This window comes from Manacus vitellinus, unplaced genomic scaffold (genome assembly GCF_001715985.3).
Source record: "Manacus vitellinus isolate BGI_N305 unplaced genomic scaffold, ASM171598v3 scaffold_0_pilon, whole genome shotgun sequence".
NCBI classification, from domain to species: Eukaryota; Metazoa; Chordata; class Aves; order Passeriformes; family Pipridae; genus Manacus; species Manacus vitellinus.
This window is the reverse complement of record NW_021938789.1, coordinates 56576068-56597172: the sequence shown is the minus strand read 5'-3', so window position 1 is coordinate 56597172 and position 21105 is coordinate 56576068. Positions and strand designations below refer to the sequence as shown.

Below are 21105 nucleotides of genomic sequence, written 5' to 3'. Positions count from 1 at the left end.
CACATGGTGACAGAGCACTGTCCTCACAGCCCCTGGGTAAGAACTCCCAGATTGCGCCCTCTGCCTAGGGCTGTCACCCTCCCTGCAACACTGAGATCCAGGGGTGTGATCCTGCACATCTGGTGAAATAAACCCCTCAGTGTCATGAGGGGAAGCCCTGCTCATTCAACCTGATTTCCTTCTAGGACAGGGTAACCCACCTAGCTGATCTAGGAAAGCCAGTAGATATAATCTTTCTGGACTTCAGCAAAGCTTTTGATACTGTCTCGCACAGTATCCTTCTGGACAAAATGTCCAGCACACAGCTGGATAACCATGTTATGCAATGGGTGAGCAACTGGCTCACAGGTCGAGCACAGAGAGTTATAGGGAATGGGGTAACCTCAGGATGGAGTCTGGTCACTAGTGGGGTTCCACAGGGCTCCATCTTAGGCCCAGTTCTCTTCAACATATTCATTAACAACCTGGATGCAGGACTCAAAGGAATACTAAGTGACTTTGCTGATGATACTAAATTGGGAGGAGCTGTCAACTCCCTGGAAAGCAGAGAGGCCCTGCAGAGAGACCTTGACCTGTTAGAGGGCTGGGCAATCACCAACCATACAAAGTTTAACAAGGGCAAGTGCCGGAATTCTGCACCCGGGATGGGGCAACCCTGACTGTGTGTAGAGGCTGGAGAGCTGCGCTGCAGAAAGGGACCTGGGGATCCTGGTCAATGGCAAGTTGAATATGAGTCAGCAGTGCCCTGGCAGCCAAGAGGGCCAACCGTGTCCTGGGGGGCATCAGGCAAAGCATCACCAGCTGGTCGAGGGAGGGGATTGTCCCACTCTGCTCTGCACTGGGGCCACCTCACCTTGAATATTGTGGCAGTTTTGGGCACCACAATATAAGAAAGATATTAAGTTATTAGACAGTATCAAAGGAGAGCAACAAAGATGATGAAGGGCATGAGGGGGAGCCGTGTGAGGAGCAGCTGAGGGCACTTGGTCTGTTCAGCTGGAGAAGAGAAAACTGAGGGGAGACCTCACTGCAGTTACAACTTCCTTGGGAGGGGGAGAGGAGAGGCAGGCACTGATCTCTGCTCTGTGGTGACCAGGGACAGGACCCAAGGGAATAGCATGAAGCTGAGTCAGGAGAGATTTAGGCTGGATATCAGGAAAGGGCTCTTCCCCCAGAGTGTGGTTGGGCACTGAACAGGCTCCCTTGGGAAGTGGTCACAGCTCCAAGCCTGACAGAGCTCAAGAAGCATTTGGATGATGCTCTCAGGCACATGGTGTGAGTTTCGGGAAGGTCCCGTGCAGGGCTGGGAGTTGGACTCCATGATCCTTGTGGACCCCTCTAAACTCAGCATATTCTGTGATTCTATGCTTGCAGGACTCTAAGAGCAGCAGGTCAGTGCTCCTTGGCGTGAGGCGGGAGAAGGGGTGTCACGGCACTGCCAAGGGCTCACAAGGACGTGCGCTGCAGCGATGCCAGCCGTGGTCAGCGGGCCGAGGGGGCTGGGCCGGTGTTCTCCATCCCTCCGCGCCGCTCGGTGCCGTGCCACAGGCTCTCCCCGGGGGACACGGCCCCGCACCGTCCCACCGTCCCGCCGCCTCGCTCGGGGACGGGGGGCGTGGCCACGGCCGGGGGGCGTGGTCAGGGCGCGGCGCGGCCCCTCCCCCGGGCAGGGGTGGGCGGGGCGTAGCGCGCGCGGCCGCGCGGTGTCACAGCGGCTGCCGCCTCGCTCGCGCCCGCCGCCGCCGCCGCCGCCGCCGCCATGGACAGCGACGAGGAGACGCTGGAGGAGGTCGTGGAAGGTGCGTGTCCCCGCGGCCGTGGGGGAGCGCGCCCCGCCGGGCACGGCGGCGCCGCAGGGCACCGGCGGCCTTCCGCGCTGCTGAGGAGTCCGGGGAGGAGCGCGGGGTGGCGCGCGAGCGGCGGCGGGCCGGAGCGGGGCGGCCGGCCGGCGGCAGCGCATGACATCAGCGGGGCTTATGCAACGGGCGAGCCGGGGCCGCCGCCGCCGCCGCCGCCGCGCACGTGCGGGGTCTGGGCCGGGGGAGCCGAGGCCACGGTTCGGGCTGGCGCTCTGGGGGCCCCGCCGCTGAGCGCCCCGGGCGCGGCGGGAGGCTCCGCATCCGCCGGGGCACGGCGGTGGCGGCTGCTCAGCTCTCAGTGTCAGAAATAACTAGTGTCACAAATAAACAGTCGGGGATTTTTTTTGCCGCTGCCGTGCCCCCGCTCGCACTCCTGCAGCCCGCGCTCCCCACCCCGTGCGGTGCCCGGCGCTTTTCCCCCGCCGGTGGCGGAGGGGCCGGGGGATGCCCGTCCTTGGGGAGAGTGCAGGGAGCAGGGCGCTGCAGTTGCGCACCTGCAGATGGAGAAGGGAGAAGGGAAAAGGAAAGGCGGCTGTAAGAAATAGCCGTGGCCACATCCATGGGCAGCGGGGCGGGAGCCATCCGTAAGGGAGCAGGGCAGGCCACCTCCTAGCCAATATACACGCCCTGTGTATGTGTGTGTGTGTGTGTGTGTATACACACCTGTATATACACCTGCATATACACGCCTCTTGCGAGTGGAGGACTAACCCTTGGAGAGTTTTAGACCAGAGGAGTGAATTACTCTCCGGGAGTGAATTAGTGCTGGAAACCTCCTTGTCACGCAGGAATGCGGCTCCCCAGCGCAATGTGTCATCCCGTGAGGCGCCCGGGAGCCGGGCACGGTTCTGGAACAAAGCACGGCATCCCTGCGTGAAGGCGCCTGCTCCCCGAAAGGTTCCTCGCGGGGACCGCGGCCCTGCCGGGAGGAGCGGTCCTGGGTTTTTCAGATGCTGGGATTAAGCGCACACGGAGCAAGGAGCTGCCTGCGATAAGATGCCGGTGTGATGCTCATTGTTCCGCCGTGGGCTGCTCGTATCCCCGTGGCAGGAGGATTAGGCCTCAGAGCATGTTGCTCCAGCGAAGGCATTTTGCACGGTGGCTTAGTCTGACGACAGATGCGAGCTGAGCAAGCTGAGCAGCTGCTGCTCGGATCTGGGTTTGTTGTCTCTAGGTATGTGGTATCGGAGCCGAAGGGAAGCTCTGCTGTGTAAAACATGGGTGTGAGGGAACTGAGGTACGAGTGGGGTGTGCCCTGTGCCCTAAGAGACGTGGTTTTCCCCTCCTTTCCCTCCCCACTCCTCAAATCTGCCGATGGCAATTGTGTCTGGGGCAAAGAGTCATAGTTTTGATCCCTATGTCACAGATAAATACATATTTGCCATATCCTGGATTTGCTTAGCATTCAGCTAAGGAAGCGAATTTTCTAAGCATGTTTTATTCAGCAGTGTATATGAATATCTGTATATGAATATCTCTATTTGAATATCTGTATATGGGTATCTGACGGGAGCAGGGTGCTCTGGGGGTTAGGATGACTGGGTGGTTTTGCATTTACCAAAAGGAAGTTAGAAATATGAAAGAAATCAGCACTTTTTTTGGAGAGGGTGGGCGGGGGGAGGTTGGTTTTCTGTTGTTATCCCAAAAAAATCCATCTGGCACCTTTGTGGCCAGAATCTTTTATTGATGATGCACATTGTATGTCATCTGTTAAGTAATACCGACAATAAAGGGCTTTTATCTTTGATTTGTGTACATCAGTGGTTCCGGTAAGTGACCCCATTGTGAACTAACCCCTATTAGTGTAATTCCTTTTCTTGAAAAGGCTGAGCTTAAGAAGAAATCTTGAGAGACCCTTAAGGAAATAACAAAAGTGAGATATTGCAATAATTTAAAAATACGTTTACACCTTTTCCAAAAGGTTTGCTTTTCCAAATGGAGGAGAGTGATGAGAAAGGGAAGTGGAGCACACTGCTACCACTGAAATAATGAGGACTTTTTCCATTGACTTAATCTGAAACAGAAGGCCTAAGGCCTCAGCCATACAGGAAAAGTTGCATCTATGTTATGAAACTTGAAATTTCTTTTTTTTCCCCCTATTGACTAAGAGAGACTGTGTGTTTCTTGTTTTGTTGAAGTGGGGGGGGTGGCGATTTTTATTTTTTTTTAATAAGGGGAAATCTCTGGCATATTAGAATAACTGGATTCTTTGTATTGTGGCTGAGATTAAGACCCTGTATAGAGGCCGTGGGATCAAAGCTGACCATTTAAGTCTGTGATATAGTCTCTGTCCTACTGTGCTAAAGTCCTGACATGCGCTCTGTGTGTAAGCATGGCAGCTTTTGTGCTGGGCTTTGCATTCCAGCAAAATCTTGACAAAACTGAATAGTCACAGAGAACAAAGATGCAAGGGTTTTTTGTTGTTGTTTTGTATGGGTTTTTTAATAGTATAATGTACTGGTATTTTCAGTATGTTTTTTAAATCCAAGTGTTTTGTAAAAGTTTTGCCCCTATAGTGAGGGGGAAACTGGTGCTGTGTTGTTTAGGGTTTGTTAACTTACACCAGTGTACCCTTCCCATTTTGATAAAATTGAGGCTTTTAATTAAAACTATAAATGTTGATATAGGTTTTTTGGTTCTAAAAGATGTGTCCCCATAGAAATTTCACCGACCTTTTAGTTAAATTGACATAACTGCTAAAACTTTTCACTGCTACAGAAAGGAGTATCCTGACTGAATGGGAGTTAAAAAAGCCTTTTTTTTTATGTTTGGAAAGAGCAGCCTCTGTTTAAAGGGTTCTTCTTCAAAGTTATTAAAAGCCTTCAGTGATGGAGCTTTTTTCCTTCTGCCTTTTGCTCTCTCTTTTTACTTTGTTATTTCTCTCACTTCAGTCTGTAAGCAGTGCCTGATTGGTTTTATTAACTTCTTAAACTTTTAGCTGTTTTCGATCTAATTGGGACTGAAGACTTAAACTGAGAGCTCAGTGATGTGCAGGTGTGAGAGAAACTTTGTGGAGCATGCATGGGAAGGGTGAAGGAGGGAATCCTGGCTCTTGGATGAGTTCAGATATCTCACTGGTATTTTCTCCTGTACACCTTTCTAGATGCATTTCCATACTCGATGTATCATGTGCAGGAGATGGGTAATGAAGATGCACAGCCTAACTTGGTTACTTTGAGGAACATTCACTTCTTTTTTTCCCCTTCCTGTATCTCTCTCTCTCTCTTTTTTTTTTAAAGGTAATTTTACTTTGAAATAGACCAAAGTTTGGAAATAAATCCTGACAAAGCATCCTGTGCATGTGACATTTTGCTGTCAATCCTTCTGGTAATTGCAAGGCTTGGGCAGGCCATGTGCCTCCTAGGAGAGGACTTCTGAACCAGATGTTTACCGTGCCCTGGCTGTGATGTCCCTGAGGGGCTGTGGAGCATCCCAAGGAAGCAGTAGCTTATGGTGATGTGAGAGGAACACATGGGCATCTGTGTGCTCTCTGGGTACCCTTGTCCCTGCAGAACCTTCAGAGCTTGCGTAGATGGACCTCTGAAGCCACATAGGTGGCTGGCTTTTCCCACTGCTGTCCTGCACAGTCCTGTTCCCTCTCTGGGCATGGGGCTGGAGATCTGGTAGTACTGAAGTGCCTCTGTCTGGTTGCCTGCATCAACCTGGGCTGTAATTGCTTCAACTCACACTGAAGTTTGTTTCTGCCTTTCCGTGTGTGTGTTGAACCTTTTCAGTTTAGGGCAAATTTGGTCAGGGGAGAGCTTGACCCAAAGCCTGTAGGAGTGGAGACGTGCTGTCTCTCATAAGGTATGTAGGCATCACCAGGAGACTTGGGGAATCTGAGGTCATTTTTTATTTAGAAGCATGGAAGAACATAAATATAGGCTGGCTTTTATTTACTTGACAGTTTTCATGCAGAATTTATACCTGCTGAAATGTCACGGTGGGAGTTTGTTACACCCTCCCAGGTGTATCACTGTGCTGAGAGCAGCCCTGCTGAGCTCTGCAGCCACAGCAGTGCTCAGGACTCCAGCTTCACACAGGTAAACCAGGCAATAACCAGCCTTTAAAGCACTCTTCTACCGTTTTCTCTGGGCTTTGTAGGGCCACTCAGAGGTGCAATAGGAGCCTTGTTATGCTTTAAATTAGGTTGTGCTGGTGGGGATCCACGTATGTTGCCCCTTTGCAACAGCTGTAATGGGGAAAACTGATATGGCTGGGAAAGGGAACAGGATGTAAAGTGAACACATCAGGAAGGCATTGGAGAACAGCGTTTAAAATATTAAGTACCAAGTTGACTGACATACTGCAAGCATTATAGATATTACATACTTTTATTTCTTTAAATTCTTGTGGATATAGCTGCAAGGTGGCACACCCACATTATTGTAAGACATGTATTTATCAAAAGAAAAAAATCGAACCTTTTGTTACTGTGTGTATTGAAGTGTAAGTTTATTCTGTTCTCACCAAGAAACACATGTTTTAGACAAAGAATTGTTATATTTTTGAAGATGTATATTAATATAACTTAGAATAATATAAAACTTGTTTCTTTTAGAAACAATTTTTGCTTATTATTCTCTTCTGTCTCTCATCCCCTTTCTTTTATCCTGACCCTTTTTTAAATGATGTGTTACACAAGCGAAAACTTCACTTGCACTGAGTCTTTGGTCACTGTTCTAACAGCAATGATTTGAATTACTGTTTTGTACTAGGGAGCTACTGCATTTCAAGCATCTACAGAATCTGAACAGGTTTGAAAATTTATATAATAATTAATGTGTTCTGTTGTTCTTTTTTTGGATTTTATTTCAGGGCATCTAGATGATGATGGGCTGCCACATGGATTTTGTACAGTAACCTACTCATCAACAGACAGATTTGAAGGAAACTTTGTGCATGGAGAAAAGAATGGCCGTGGCAAATTCTTCTTTTTTGATGGAAGGTAGACTCTACCTCTTCAGCTTTTCTTCTATATTCTTCCTTCTGCTTGCAATGATACAAACTAATTTACATTCATTGTATGCTGCTGACTTTCTAGATAAGGTTTCTCATTAAAAACTATAGCTGGAAAGTTTGTTGCTGCTGTAGCCGTTCCTCTGTAGGCTTGGGGGCCTTGTGTCTAATATGGTGCTTGTAGTTGTTTCCTAGTGGGAGAATACAGTGGTGTGAACTCTTTTAGTACTGTAAATTATGAACTAATTAGAAACCCTAAGAACTGGGAGGTGGTCAGAACTATTAGAAACCGTGCTGACAATGGCTTGGACATCAAAGTTCAAATCCATAACTGCAGGTGGAATTCTTTGTCTTATAGTGCTGTACAGAGAGAGCAGGTGGACTGGGAGCTCCCTATGCCAGCCTTCATGCACAGATGTAGGACCTTGACAGAGAGGCTTATCCTCTGTTTGGTCTTGGAAATTGTTTAGTGGTTCGAGGACTGAGTTAAAGACAGGTTTGTTATCAACTCTAGTTAATCCTCTGCTAGTTGCTTGTGGCCTGATTTCACTGTCAAATTCCCAGCGAAAAGAAGGGAAGTTATAGGGGCTTTTCAGAAAGTAAATCAGGCCAGTCTGTGCCGATGCATGTGTTTTCTTCCCAGATTTTCTTTACAAACACCTTGTAAGTCTTCCCCCCCACTGCAGCATTCCTCTCTGCAGTTGCCCAGAACTTCCTCCAAAGGAGCAGCAGATGTATAAAATGACACGATTCTTCATGGTTTTGCAGCTGTCGGTGGCACTATGAATAGCAGCTGTTAAACTGACAGTCGTGCTGGGTCTACTCTCCGCCTGCTCAGCAAAGTTCTGAGCAGGAGTGGAGGTATTGTGCTGTCTCAGTGAGTCAGCTCCTTGTCTGTATTGGCCTTTGCAGTTGTTTCATACTGGAGATTGTGGGGGTTTTTTTCATGAGAAAGATAATATATTCATTCAGTTACACAGAAACCGGTCGGGCCTCCAAGCCTGGATGAAGAAAAATCCCCACTGTTGTTGGTCATGGGCTTATTAAATCTGCTCTGAGTAACTGAAAACCAGGACTACCCAGCAGCTGACTTTTCCAAAATAGCTTTTTTTTTTTTTTTTTAAATTGGCAGACAGTGTCTCTATGGACACATGTGCATAATGCTTCTGTGCTTGTGGATGATCTCAGCAGAGCAGTTGCTGATTGTACAGTCAGAGGAACTGACCTGCTATTTTGTTTGTAGGGCTGCTCCTCCATATAATCCAGGGTACAGGCAGTGCTCTGTGGGAAAAGTCAGGTTGCTGCTGAACCTTTTCTCTACTGCTTCAGTGTTGCCAGCTCTTCTCTCTCTTTTTTTTTTTGGTTGTATAATTTTCATAACCCTTAAAAAATGGAACAGTTGGCTACTGATGACTTCAGGAAGTAGCAGAATGAAAATATGCAAAAATAGTCTGTAATGTGTTTTTGGAAGATGGGGTATTTTTGTAAGACATTACATATTTTAATTTAGCTAAAGCAGCCTTAACTGAGCAGTGCCTAATTACTGAAGATGTCATTTACCTAGCTATGCCCAGCTAGCAAGATTGAGTTGCTCTCTGAAATGGATGGTTCAGGAATCGTGATGTGTTGCAGGAAGAATGACCTGGCATAAAGCAGGACATGCTGTTTCCATTAACTGTGCCACGGGCCAGGCTGAGTGCTCATGAAGAAGAGAAATTAATCTCCAGATTTTCACCAAACACCTCTCCCTTTGCAGTAAGTTAGCTGGTTTCAGCACTCCTGGGTCTGTTTCCCTGGCAGGCTGCTGGTAAAGGCTGACAGCTGCAGTTGGGGAGTAGCTGAGTCCTGTCAGATATTGGACAGGCTGCAGTGTAAGCACTCTCATTTTTTGAGTGTTGGGGAATAGGACTGGCTGCCTGGCTGCCTTGTTTGGTCAACGAAAACTTTCCCCTTTACTGGAATAGCTGCCCCCTTCCTGTTGATTATTTAAAGGAATGAAAACCTGGAATGAAATATCAGCCAGGTTTTTTCTCCCCCTTCAAAAAATGCAACAAACCCCAACATATTCTTTCAGAGAGAGAAGTTTCACCTCTGGCATACTCCCTGTTCTGCATTGTGTACTTGAGCTTTCCTTGGTGCCAGCACTTCTGGAGTGTACTTTGCAGAGCACTTGGCACAATAAGGGCGAGCCTGAGAGCCATGCTTGGCACAGAGCTGCAGCTGCCCTTCTCCCTTAACTGGAAACTCCTGTAAACTACCTCCCAGAACACAGTACAAAACTATTCTTTTTGGGAAAAAGTTTCTGATGTTCCCATATGGAGGGAGTGAGAGATGAATAGATCAGTTTATATGGATGTTAACGTAATACCTGGAGCAGGGAAGGGCATTGCAGTATTTCCTCCCCTCCTCACCCCCAGCTCTTACCACGGGTTTACTTTTTAGGTAATGAGTATCTTTAGTCCCTTCTAGGCATAATGGATAACGGGAAGACAGCACACCTGGCAGATCTTGACTTTAGTAAAACTTTATGTTATCAGAAATATGATCATATGAGAAGCAAACCAGAGAAATATAGGCTAGCTCAGAGTTTGTTTTAACAGGATATTTTTTTATGGAAGACACAGAAACTATTTATTCCTCTTTGTGCTGGTCAGGTTTTAGCTGCAATTATCATGTCTGGCCGCAGACACCACACTTTGAGAGCTTAAGACAGAATGTGGAGCAGGGTGGAAATAACTCAGAAACTGTGAAAAGTATAAATATTTTAGAGAACCTGAGTTTGAAGGACATGGACTTTTTTCTTCAGGTATCTTTCTTTTGATTTCCTTAGATGAGGTGGATCTTTTGGACACTATTTGCAGCTTAATACAAAGAGAGAACATAGAAATTTGAGTTACAGTGAAAGATATTTCTCCAATACTGAAGCACTGTTGTAATTTAGCAACTTGTTAACTTCAACTAATATAACTAAGGGTTACAAGAAGGAGGTTTTTTGTGTTTTTCATTACTTAAACTAGGGGTGGCTACTTCTTTTAAAGGGTATTTCTGCATGTGGACTCTGTGTGTGTTGTCAGCTACAATGAAATTCAAATCTAGTAATCTGTGATAAACTAAAGGGGAAAGTGGCATCATTTATAGTCAAGTAAGAGCACTGATTCCCGGTGTTTCCCTCATCTACCCTGCTCCTTCCCTGTGCTGTGGTGCAGCTCTGGAGCAACGTGGATCAAAAAATTCATCTAACTGAAAAATAAAATAGTTTTCCTGCCCCTTCCTGTTTTGCATCTGGTTTGCATTGAGGCTTTTACTGTAATATATTTTCCCATGGAAACCTCAACCAGCTTACCAAAGTTATGTAAAAACGGAGCATGAGGCTTTAGAAACAAGAAAGTGAATTCTGGGAAAAAACCATCCCTTCCACAACCCTTGAAAATCTGTTTTGTAAAATCATGTAAAACATGTAGAGTCGTGTGCTCACAGACACGTGTTTGGGCTTATACCTTAGATGCCTTCATCTGAAAAAAAACTAAGCAGTGAAAGTATGTGTACTGCAGCTGACTGTTAGCTGAGTGTGCTGGAGGAAAAGCTGAACATTTTGTATTCCCTTATCCTAGTTCTAACACGAGAAAGAAGTAACTGAGTAGACCCCCTTTTATGGTTATGCCTTTATTCTTTGTGATGCAGACTGCGAGGTGTTACTGTGCCCTGTCTAAAGGGTTTGCAAGACAAAACCAAATTGTGAAACGTATCTTTGTTCAAATCCAAGTGCAGCACTAGTTCTGTTTGACAGGCTGTGTTCCATTTTAATAGAAATACATGAAAAATGACAGTGCTTTTAGCAAACTCCTGTACAAATGGCTGCTAAGTGTATTGCTGGGGAGCTGATACCGAACTGTAGCGGGTTGCAGTTCGTGCTCTGTCGTGGTTCATCTGTCTGGCAGCTCAGTTTCACCTTGCCAGAGAGACCTCAGTAAAGATCCACACATGGCAAGTAGAAGGTCCTGATGTGAGAGTAGCCTGCTTGAGCAATAATTTCTCCTTTGACCAGGAGTGTCCATACACTGCTGTAAGTTGCTATTCCAGCCTACAGAAGAATGCTGAGCCCTGTGATTTAGATGAGTGATGCTGTGCCCCTGCACTGTGATGAAAGGACACTGTAGGTTGTTTTCTGCCTTTGGAGCTCCACAGAAACAAGTTTCTGGTTTTCCTCTTGGCTTTCCAGTGTGTTGAGGCTTTGGGTTCACCTCAAAGAGAGGTGAATAGTTTTCCACTGCTGTTTTCTTTCTCTCTTTACCAGCACCCTGGAAGGGTACTACGTTGATGACGCCCTGCAAGGCCAGGGAATCTACACTTATGAGGATGGAGTGGTCCTTCATGGCACATATGTGGATGGAGAGCTGAATGGACCAGCCCAGGAGTATGATAGCGACGGGCGGCTGATATTCAAAGGGCAGTATAAGGACAACATCCGACATGGAGTCTGTTGGATTTATTACCCGGTAAGCCTGGCCACCTGCTCTCTTTATTGCACAATATGTACCTTTCTTTTCTCCCCAGCTGAAACAAATACCCACCATGACTCAGTTATCCAAAAGTCAACACACAGAAATCTGGGTAAAAGATCTGTGCATTCTGATTTTTGGAAAACCCAACGTACAGTTAAAGTTTTTCAGTGTTGAATGCTTGCCCAGTAGGCGAGATTCAGCAAGGCTGCAAGATACCTCCACTGTCTTCATCTTCCAGGGAACCCAACCCCTTGGAAGTGCATTTATATATAATTTGTATGTAATGTAAAAATAATAAGTATAACAATTTATGCATTATCTCTTTGAGAAGGCTGGACCAATAGTTTCACCACCTTGTAGTGGTGGCTGCAGGTGAGGAGCAGGGAAACCATGCAAATTATTGCAACCTGCTGCTCTTATTTAATTAGACCTTGTCTCCATTTCTGCAGGGTATGCTGTGACATCTGGCTTTGCCCAGCAAATCAAATATGAGGGGTGTGAGAACTGTGCCTCTTGAGTAGAGTGTGGACAAGTGCTTTGTTAATTAAGCAAGCCAAAATTTTATCTTTCTGAATTTTCATAAAAAACTTTCGCAAAAATTTTTGTTGTTCTTATATAGCCATCCTAGTTAAGGCAATAATGGTTGTACTAGTTTTTAGGGTTTTTTTTAATTTTAGTTCCTATTCAGCCTTACACAGCACTCCAGACTTGAACCTTTCAGTCTTTACCTTGTGCCGAGAAGGGGGAAACAACTGCATGTAATTAAGCTGCTGGTCAAAACCTAGTCTATTTCTGTGCCACACATGGCACAAACTTTAGTTGCAGATTCATTTCTAAATGCTTACCACTGGCTGTTCATTTTATTTACTGGTTTTCACTGTTGCCGTTAAGCATGTGCTAGGATCAACAAATGCTTGGTGAACACTGCCAAAAGATTTTCAGTCCTAGTATATAAAATACAAACAGCTGACCCTTCAGTTCGTGTATCTCCTGCTTCATCTTCCAGCTGTCAAAGTGTTGCTGTACTTTCTGGAAATGTGGGTAATTAGAGGTTGTTTATCATTATCATCTTGCCAGACTTAAGGATGCAAAGTGTTCCAAAAAAAACGCCTGTGCCATGGAAGAAATTCTTTCTTCATGGTTCTGTGCATGATGCTATGTGCACAAATTTTTCCAAGACTTCAGGTTCTCTGTTCCCCACTACAGCTTGCTTGAAACTCTTTTCATCCTTGCAGTTGAACAAAATGGTGTCACTTTGAAATAGAGTCTGTGCGCAGTGGTCTTGATCTAAATCAGTCTGTTGCCACATCACACCTGCTGGTTTTGCTCCAGGGTGTATTTGGAGAGGCTTCTCTGTCCCTTTTGAAATAAACACCTGAAGTGGTTAGACCTGTGCTAATCCATGCATCTCATTCTGCAGTTCTGTAAATAGACATAGCCCGAGTTGCAGGCAAATCACAGATGGCAAAGCCCAGGGCTAAAATGTGTAAACCTGAGAGAGGAAAAGTGTTGCTGCTGATGGCTTTCAGCAAACAGTTGTTCTCATTGAGCACCACTTGACATTGTGGGGGGGATACTGGGACAGAGACACTGTCCAGTCATCCAACAAAACTTTTTTTTTCCTTAATAGGCTCAGGTCTTTTAAGGCACCATGAATTAGCAGTGAGCAAGGCAGCGTTTAATTTTTTTATTTCCTCCAGCACAGTATCCTGCTAACCAAACTTGGACATCCGTGTGGCTTTGGGCCTTGGTTTGCAGACTCTTCACATAAAAATTTTGCCAGTTGGAACTCTGTATTTGTGTCACATGGAAGGAAAGACCTTGGGTTTTCCCTATTCCAAACAACAGAGAAAACCCTGTTCACTTCTTTTATCAGTTTTATACTAAGTGAAATGACTTTATCTGGCTTCTTCTTGGGTCTGCTTTCTCTCTCATTTGCACAATTTCATATCTGAATTAGATTGTTTTTTTAAAAAGTTGGGGAAAATCCTTTTCATTTAATGAAGACAGTATAGTGTAACTGAATGCCTTACCTTTTCTTTCTTGCCTGTGCTTTCAGGATGGAGGCAGCCTTGTGGGAGAAGTGAATGAAGAAGGGGAGATGACTGGAGAAAAAATAGCCTATGTGTATCCAGATGGAAAGACTGCATATTCTGGAAGGTTCATAGATGGAGAAATGATAGAAGCAAAACTGGCAACTCTGACAACTGTCGAGGATGGGAAACCTCAATTTGAAGTTGTACCAGGCAGTAAGTTCAGCTAACACAGAAACTTGTATTCTGCCAACTCTTTGCTACAGACAGCTTGGTTCCTATAATGCTCCCCCCTAGAGATTCTGGCTGTGATGAGCCAGTAAGTCTGTTAGTGAGAGTCCCCTTCTCTAAGTTATAAAGTTGGGTGGAGAGGCAGGTGGAGGGATTCCTTTGCCCTTGGTACAGGCAGGAAGTGCCCCCTGCCTGGTCCTGCCAAACTGTGTTTCATAGCCTTTCTCTCAGTCATGTGCTCGTGGGCACAGTCCTGTTTGTCACACACACCATCGTCCTCTGTGCCAGCAGGAAAACCTGCTTCACCACGTTACTGCTGGCACAGTTACAGGCTTTTTGTTAGTAAAATAACTACAAATGGAGAGGGAGGCCATGGTTTGGTTGTAGCCCTGACAGCTGGCTCTGTGCAAGTCAGTGTTAGCACTGTGAATGTTCTGGCACCTGTGTCACTGGGCTGGAAGGACACAGGGATTGCAATTAGTGAACCAGATTCAGTCATTGTGTAACAGTCTGAGTCACCAGCACTTCAGTCTGTCTAGTCCTGCTCATAGAGAGTGGCTGTGAAGTGCATGGGGGCAGGGTGGTGTCTGTGACCTGTGTAGCCAGTGCTCCTTCTCTAGGGCAGTGGTGGCTTGGACCTACAGTTCTGGAGTGGTTTTGTTGCTCTGAGGTGTGTGTGATGTTTCAGAGGTGTGTGAGTTAAGCTGCAGACAGGACCATCAGTAACAAGCAGGGACCATGATAATGCATTTAATTATTTTGCCAGCAGAGGTTGTCTCACTTGATATGAAACAGGCACATAAAACTCATTGACAAGCAAATGCACGTGAGTTTATTTTTTAAATCTCTCAGTTATGATAGCGAGTCAAAATTTAACTTAAAACTTACCTTCTAAGAGAGTGCAGTTGTGCTTTGTAAATAGGATTAAATTATACTCTGGAGGAAGCTGCCTTAAGCCATAACACATCCTGGACACCAGGGGCAATGGCCTTTCATCAAACTTTGTAATACTCTGTTTTGCGGGGTTTTTCTCCCTATCTTATTTCTGCTTTCATCTTGACCAATCTCCCAGATAGTTCCCTGGCAGTGGAGAGAGGGATGTGAGAATCTAATTGGAGGTGTACCACTGAATTGCTTATTATTGGCAAGAAACAAATGACTGTAGCATGTGTGTTCTCTGACTACTGAACATTATCTTCTGTCTGAAGTATCTTCAGGATTTGGACTAGAAAATACTTTGTATTTTAAGTAGTCCAAGATTTTTTATAATTAATGTATTATTGAATGTATCCTTCTAAATTTTGCTTTGCTTTTAAATGATATTTTGAGACTCTGGGAGTGTTAGTTTTGAAAGACTGTCCAGTCCTCCATTACAGGTTGATAGTTTGAAGAAAATACATATTACCTTTTTGTGTTAATACTGCCACTCTAGTATGTTGAGGGGAAGAATCTTGCTGAAGGCTTTTTACAGGTACAGTTCTGTTTAGTACCTTTTTTTGGAAGCATAACATTTTTGTCAGACGTTAAAATTTAATTTTTGAATGTCTTGATTCAGTTAAGGGTTGCATGCTTTCAGTGCTGCCAATTAGTTTATTTCCTTTGTCGGCGTCTGGTTTTTTTTAGGCCCAGTATACAGTTTTGACAAATCTACTTCATCCTGCATTTCTACAAATGCCCTTCTTCCTGATCCGTACGAATCAGAAAGGTAGGCTTTTTTCCTTCTCCCAATGTTTCTTTGCTGTTATATATTTAGAGCCTAATTTTGCAAACCTTTCTCATCTAAAATTTTTAAAAAGGTTTGTAAGGGTTTTGTGAAATGGAAGCTGTTACTGTACATCAGTCAGTGTTTGACTTGATTGACTTTCTTTCCAATTCACACAATAAAATTGCACTCTGGTGGATGAAACACAATGATACATTTTAAGAGATTAAACTAGGGTAATTTCTTAGCATTTCAAAGGCATGTTCAGTCAAGCCCTGGACTCCACTATAGCCCACATATACAAAATGTTCCGACAAAAAATATGCTGTTCCCTGTTTTCTAGATGTGTAACTGGCTTACAGGGTGCTGCATTCAGGGTCTCTTGCTGGGTGGCACGTGTTGTACAAAATTTTCTCCCCTCCCTACAGATGTGGGAAAGCAGCAAGAGTAAATCATCAGCCTGGAGGAAAGTGAGATACTGTTTGTGACAACCCTGTAATGTCAAAAAACATTGCTCAGGAATTGCCTCATGATAAATATTCAGGAATATCTCTTCTGTGGCTATTCCACAATTACACTTTTACCTAGACCTTTAGGAGACCTTGCTCTGTATATACCTCAACTGTAGTCCTTTCCTGATACTCTGAAGTGTCTAAATAAGTGATTAGTAAAATGCTGGCATTGATTTGCATTGAGTCTTTGAATATGTAGCACTTTACCTTCAGAACTCTTGCTCATCTGTGCATGTACGTTCCAGCAACCTCAGCTTGGTGGGGACCTCTGGGATTTGTGGTGTGTTATTGAGGGCGTTCCTGAGTTGAAGCCATCATTGAGGAGTAATAGTAGATTGGCACTTGCAAAAAGTAATTTTCAAAGTCACACCCACTTCCCACCAAATTTCAGTTTTGCCAAAATAGAGAGTGTGTAGAAGAGAGGAAGGGAAGGAGTTCCATTTAGAGATTCCGAATTGTTGTTATTATTAGCTTTATTGTTATACTGAAGTATTAGTCTTTATCCCAGTAGTGTTGTGATAATACTTCTTGAAAATTAAAACTGTAGCCAGTCACTAATTCCATGCCCTCTTCCTCCTGTAGGGTGTATGTGGATGTCTCTCTCATTTCCAGTGCTGGAGAAGGATTGTTTTCAAAAGTAGCAGCAGAAGCCAGTACAGTGATGTCCTTTTACAACGGAGTGCGAATTACACACCAGGAGGTAAAGAAGAGAAAAAAGTCAGTCTGAATTCTCATTGCTACTTCTGAAGTTTTCTTCTCACAGGATTTTATACTCATCACCTTCCCACCTTTAAAATTTAATGTGATAGAGTTTAATTGAAAGAAAGTGCATGTTGACTTATGTATGGCTAAAAAAAAGGTGGTGGGTTTTTTTTAAATGACACACAGATGAAAAGCCTTAGTTGCATATATTTTGAATGTTGGCTTTCAAACTGCTGACAAAGTTGACCCACAGACAACTTTGGATTTTTGCCTTGCAAACTAGGTAGACAGCAGAGACTGGGCCCTCAATGGAAATACAATATCCCTGGATGATGAAACAGTCATAGACGTGCCAGAGCCCTACAACCACGCTGCCAAGTACTGTGCCTCACTGGGGCATAAGGCCAACCATTCTTTCACTCCTAACTGCATCTACGACCCGTGAGTAGAGTGCTGTGTTTTGGGGTAGAAGCTGCAGCCCAGCTCTCTGGGCTCACAGATTGTCTCTGGCAGCTGGATGAGGAGCAGTGGTGGGCTGGGAGCAATGAGTTCGGGCACTGAAGGAGTTTCTGCTCACCTAGGCTGAGTTGGAAATGGGCTGGCATTGCAGGTGCTTGATGTCTCTTGGGACTTACACCGTGGAGTATCTTGAAGTTTGCAGCTGCGTTAATTTTGTCAGGAAATTTATGAAATTCTTCTTGATTCTAAAATGCTTAATCACAGCTCTCTAAATCCTAGCTTGGCTAGGACTGCGCTGTCCTTTGCTGACTTACTGATGCTTGACCAGCACCATCAAATGTGCTGTTGTTTTTGAAACTCAGAAAAAATAAGCATCTTGCTGCTCTGCACCAGGAAGCTTTTCATGTTAGCTCAGTTGGTTAGAGCGTGGTGCTAATAACACCAAAGGCTGTGGGTTTGATCCCCATATGGGCCATTCACTTTAGAGTTGGACTCAATGATCCTTGTGGGTCCCTTCCAACTCAGAATATTCTGTGAATCTGTGAATCTGTATGCTCATAGCAAGGTATAAACAAACACACCTGTGGATACATCTATGTAGAAAAATAGTTTTCCTGCATTAAACAAGCCAGGTTCCTTTATTGTGGGACCCTGGGAGAAGATGTACAGAAGTATGTTACCATTGTTAGGTGGTTAACCTGTACTAAGATGAGCCATTTAGCATGCTCTCCAGTCTCTCATAATCTGTACTGATTTCCTGTCATGCAGATGTTTACCTCTGCAAACCCAAGGCATGTGGCAGTGACTAACTGTTTTATTTTTTATTACAAGCAAGCAGTTTTGCAGGACTGTTGAAAAACTTCAGATAATAGAGCTACACAAAACTCCTTTGATATATCAATATTTTTGCTCTTGTTCTGAAATCTTTATGAGGTTGACTCAACGCAGTCTGCTCATCTGATATCAGACTATGCAATGCTACTCTGAACTGTGAGGGACTTCTGAAACTGTGAATCTGTAAATTGACAACTGAGCCTAGCAAAGATGCTTCTTTCCCCCAGGTTTGTTCATCCTCGTTTTGGGCCCATCAAGTGTATCCGTACCATCAGGGCTGTGGAGAAGGATGAAGAACTGACAGTGGCTTACGGATACGATCACAACCCCGTTGGGCAGAACGGGCCAGAAGCACCAGAGTGGTACCAGCTGGAACTGAAAGCTTTCCAGGCTGCCCAGCAAAAGTGAAACGGGAGCGCCTTCTCCGTTCAGCAAACTGAAACAGAAACTTGGATCTATGCACTACCTTTATACTGAAAACTGGACAACCAGGGATTGTTCATACTGTTGCATCATAAATTTGCATTCTGTGTTAAGAGATAAGTTTCTTGCATACTAACTAGGTTTGACTGTGTTACTCATAGAAGATTTAAAATTAGCTAGCGTTGCACCAGTCTTATCTGGAGAAATTATTTAATATTCTATACGAGATGTGGTATTCTTTGGTAGCTTCTGCTTTTGCACCATATGCAAAGATGCCAAAAGACTAGACAGAAACTAAAATGGGTATATTGTTCACTTTTAGTCGGCAGACTTAGTGTTGCTCTCTATCTGCCTAGGCATTATTGTGCAACTGCATTTTGCATATATGCCACTTGTGATGATAACAGTAATATTTTGATATTCTCTAATAGTAGCATAATTTTGCCTTTTTAAACCTTTGATCTGAATCTTGCAATAGAGCAGTTTATTTATTAGCATATAGGAGGCTGGGTTTTAACTCCCCTTTCCTCTTGTCTGAACGTTGTTCTTTCTACAAATCCTCTTTTGCAGGAGAAAATCCTTTCTAACTAGTGGAAAGGCTTGTGTGTGTATGTGAGAGTGCTGTGTGTTGGTCTTTGTGGCTCTCTAAATAGTATAGCAACATGTCCAAACATAATATTTATCTAGCCTTTACGGCTGGCTTATTTTATTTAATTTATTATTATGACATGCAAATGAAACTGTTCTTTGCATGAAGATTTTCTGAAAGGAGAGAACAGATTCGCTCGTCGAAGGACTTTCAGAAGTTCATGTTCTGGAAGGCAAGGCATTGCTTGCATTTGTGTCTGTGAGTTGGGTTGTGTATTTCACCTGTTAAAGCAGCCATTTCTCAAGGCAAAAGTTCTGGCAATGAGGTGCTTGCATCTCCCATAAATTCTGAGAAAGGAGGTGTATGTATTTGGGGGCAGGCTGTAGTACTTGGTAAAGGAGAGCTGTATCTTTAGTGTGTGTTCAGTTGACAAAGAATATAGCCTTGTAGCCATCTTTTAGTAGTACTGGCTTAAGACACAGTGAAAAATTAATATAGTATGAGGTATCAAAATAAGATTTTTTTTTTTTTAAAAAGAAAAGATATGAAAAGATTGTTTTTGAAAGACAATGAATGTAAAAACATCACTCACTGCTCATATTTAGAAACAGCAGTCAATCCATAGCTTTGTTGTAGCCAACAGTGGGGGGTTGTGAATATTCATCTGTAGGGCTGTGTTCTGGGGTTTTTCAGGGGTAGGGAAATTGTTGTGCATTTTTCAGATACTGTGCTGGTCTTGCCTAATGCTGTATAAGAGAGAAATAATGTATCATCTCGATCTGGATACTGGAGCCTTTCTGGGACTCTTGATGCTCTCTTTTGGGCTTAGCAGCTTAGGGAAAAACTCAAATGCATTTGCAACACTTTCTTTAAATGTTTGTAGTTTAAAGAAGTTTGTATATATGTAAGATAAATTATTTGGGAATCAGACCTACCTTTCTATTGCAACACATTTTGGTTGCTTGCTTGAACGGTCAGAGGTGTCTGGCTGTCTGGGGAGCTGGGCAGGGAGGATGTGTTGGGGACCTGCAAGTGGAAGGATGAGGTTGCTGGTTTGTGCAGTCTTGAGAATCCTTGCTTTGGTACCTGAGCAAAGTTAGGAATTACTCATAAGAACCTCTCTAACCTGGGGCTCTGTTTATTCCCTGTGACTGATCACAAACCTTTCCCAGCACCTCACCATTTAAGCTTGCACAGAAGCTACTCTGTGCTTGTGCTGGGGCAGGGGACAGGTAGGCTCAGGGCAATTTGAGGCTTTCAGTGGTGCTCTGAATGTGAGCTGTGGCACCTCCCATCTCCTCGTGCTAGAGACTCAGCTCTGCACCCCATCCAAGGCAGGTGGCTGGCAGGGACTGAGCTGAGTGTGCAGAGACAGAACTGCACCTCACAGGTGAGGGAGAGTTCTCAAAAGTCAGTCAGGAGCACGGTCTCAGCAAATAATCCTCAAAAAGAAATATGCATGACTTGATCTTTCCCTGCCTGCTCACAGGTTGTTACTTAAATCATCAGCCAACTGCAGAGGAGCATTCCACACTGGTAGGGAGCTGTCATGTGCATCTAGTGGATTATTCTGCCAGGACCATGAAGTTTGCAAAATTGAGGCTGAGTTTTAGTGCAGGGAAGGGGGAGAGGGAAGATATGTGACTGAACCCTGCTGGGAATGGATGGTAACTCCTTCCACAGTCTTGATAACCTGCTTTGGACTGCTGGCCTCTCTGTGCTCGCTGGAGAATTGTGCTTAATATGTTCTGATCTCTAGAGCTCCTTTAGCTTCATTCCTGATCAGTCTCTGATTCCTCTGCTATCTCCTCTTTGTGTGGAGTTGCTTATGTTTTGATAGATTTGTCGGTCTTCATATTGCCTGATTTTTGAGATAAATAGAAAATAGGTGCTCTTTACGTGTCAGGCTTGAAGATTGTATCCTAAAATAGGGAAATTCAAGGAAAAAAAAAAAAAGTATCCTGTGTGTTCTCCAAAAATTTGGTGACAGTCAGGCAGATCCTTTTGCACACTGGTGTAGCCTGGTAGCATGCCACAGCTGTGGCTCTTGTCTCTGTTAGCTCTGCTGTCCTTCTCTCTGCTCTGTAAAATCTGTTGGTCTTTCTATAGCTCCCTTCTTCGGTGACCAACCTTCTATAAAAGTTGTGATTATGAAGCTGCTTTGGCTTGATTCAGGACCAAGCCTTTTAATTCTTCCTTGTTTTCTTTCTCTTTCTGGTCTGTTAGAGTGGAGCTGGCTGGGATGGTTTTTACCACTGGGTAGCAAAAGGGCTCAGTGTGTCCTTCAGAGGTGTGCATTG

At 44.5% G+C, this 21105-nt stretch overlaps 1 protein-coding gene across 1 annotated transcript; it reads left to right on the top strand.

The window, feature by feature from the left end:
* The first annotated feature begins 1655 nt into the window (after positions 1 to 1655).
* SETD7 (SET domain containing 7, histone lysine methyltransferase) lies at positions 1656 to 20764 on the top strand. Its single transcript, XM_018073995.2, has 8 exons — positions 1656 to 1799; positions 6678 to 6807; positions 11113 to 11314; positions 13380 to 13569; positions 15208 to 15289; positions 16381 to 16498; positions 16784 to 16941; positions 18021 to 20764. Exons 1-8 carry the CDS (start codon positions 1760 to 1762, stop codon positions 18199 to 18201), a joined length of 1101 nt encoding a protein of 366 aa, XP_017929484.1. The 5' UTR covers positions 1656 to 1759; the 3' UTR covers positions 18202 to 20764.
* Positions 20765 to 21105: the final 341 nt, after the last annotated feature.

Bases quoted from the DNA above. Each gene is read 5' to 3' on its own strand.
- SETD7 (XM_018073995.2), top strand. From the start codon at position 1,760: ATGGACAGCGACGAGGAGACGCTGGAGGAGGTCGTGGAAG. The intron at 16,499-16,783 runs GTAAAGAAGAGA...CTTGCAAACTAG, and splicing joins TGCGAATTACACACCAGGAG to GTAGACAGCAGAGACTGGGC. The intron at 16,942-18,020 runs GTGAGTAGAGTG...TCTTTCCCCCAG, and splicing joins CCTAACTGCATCTACGACCC to GTTTGTTCATCCTCGTTTTG.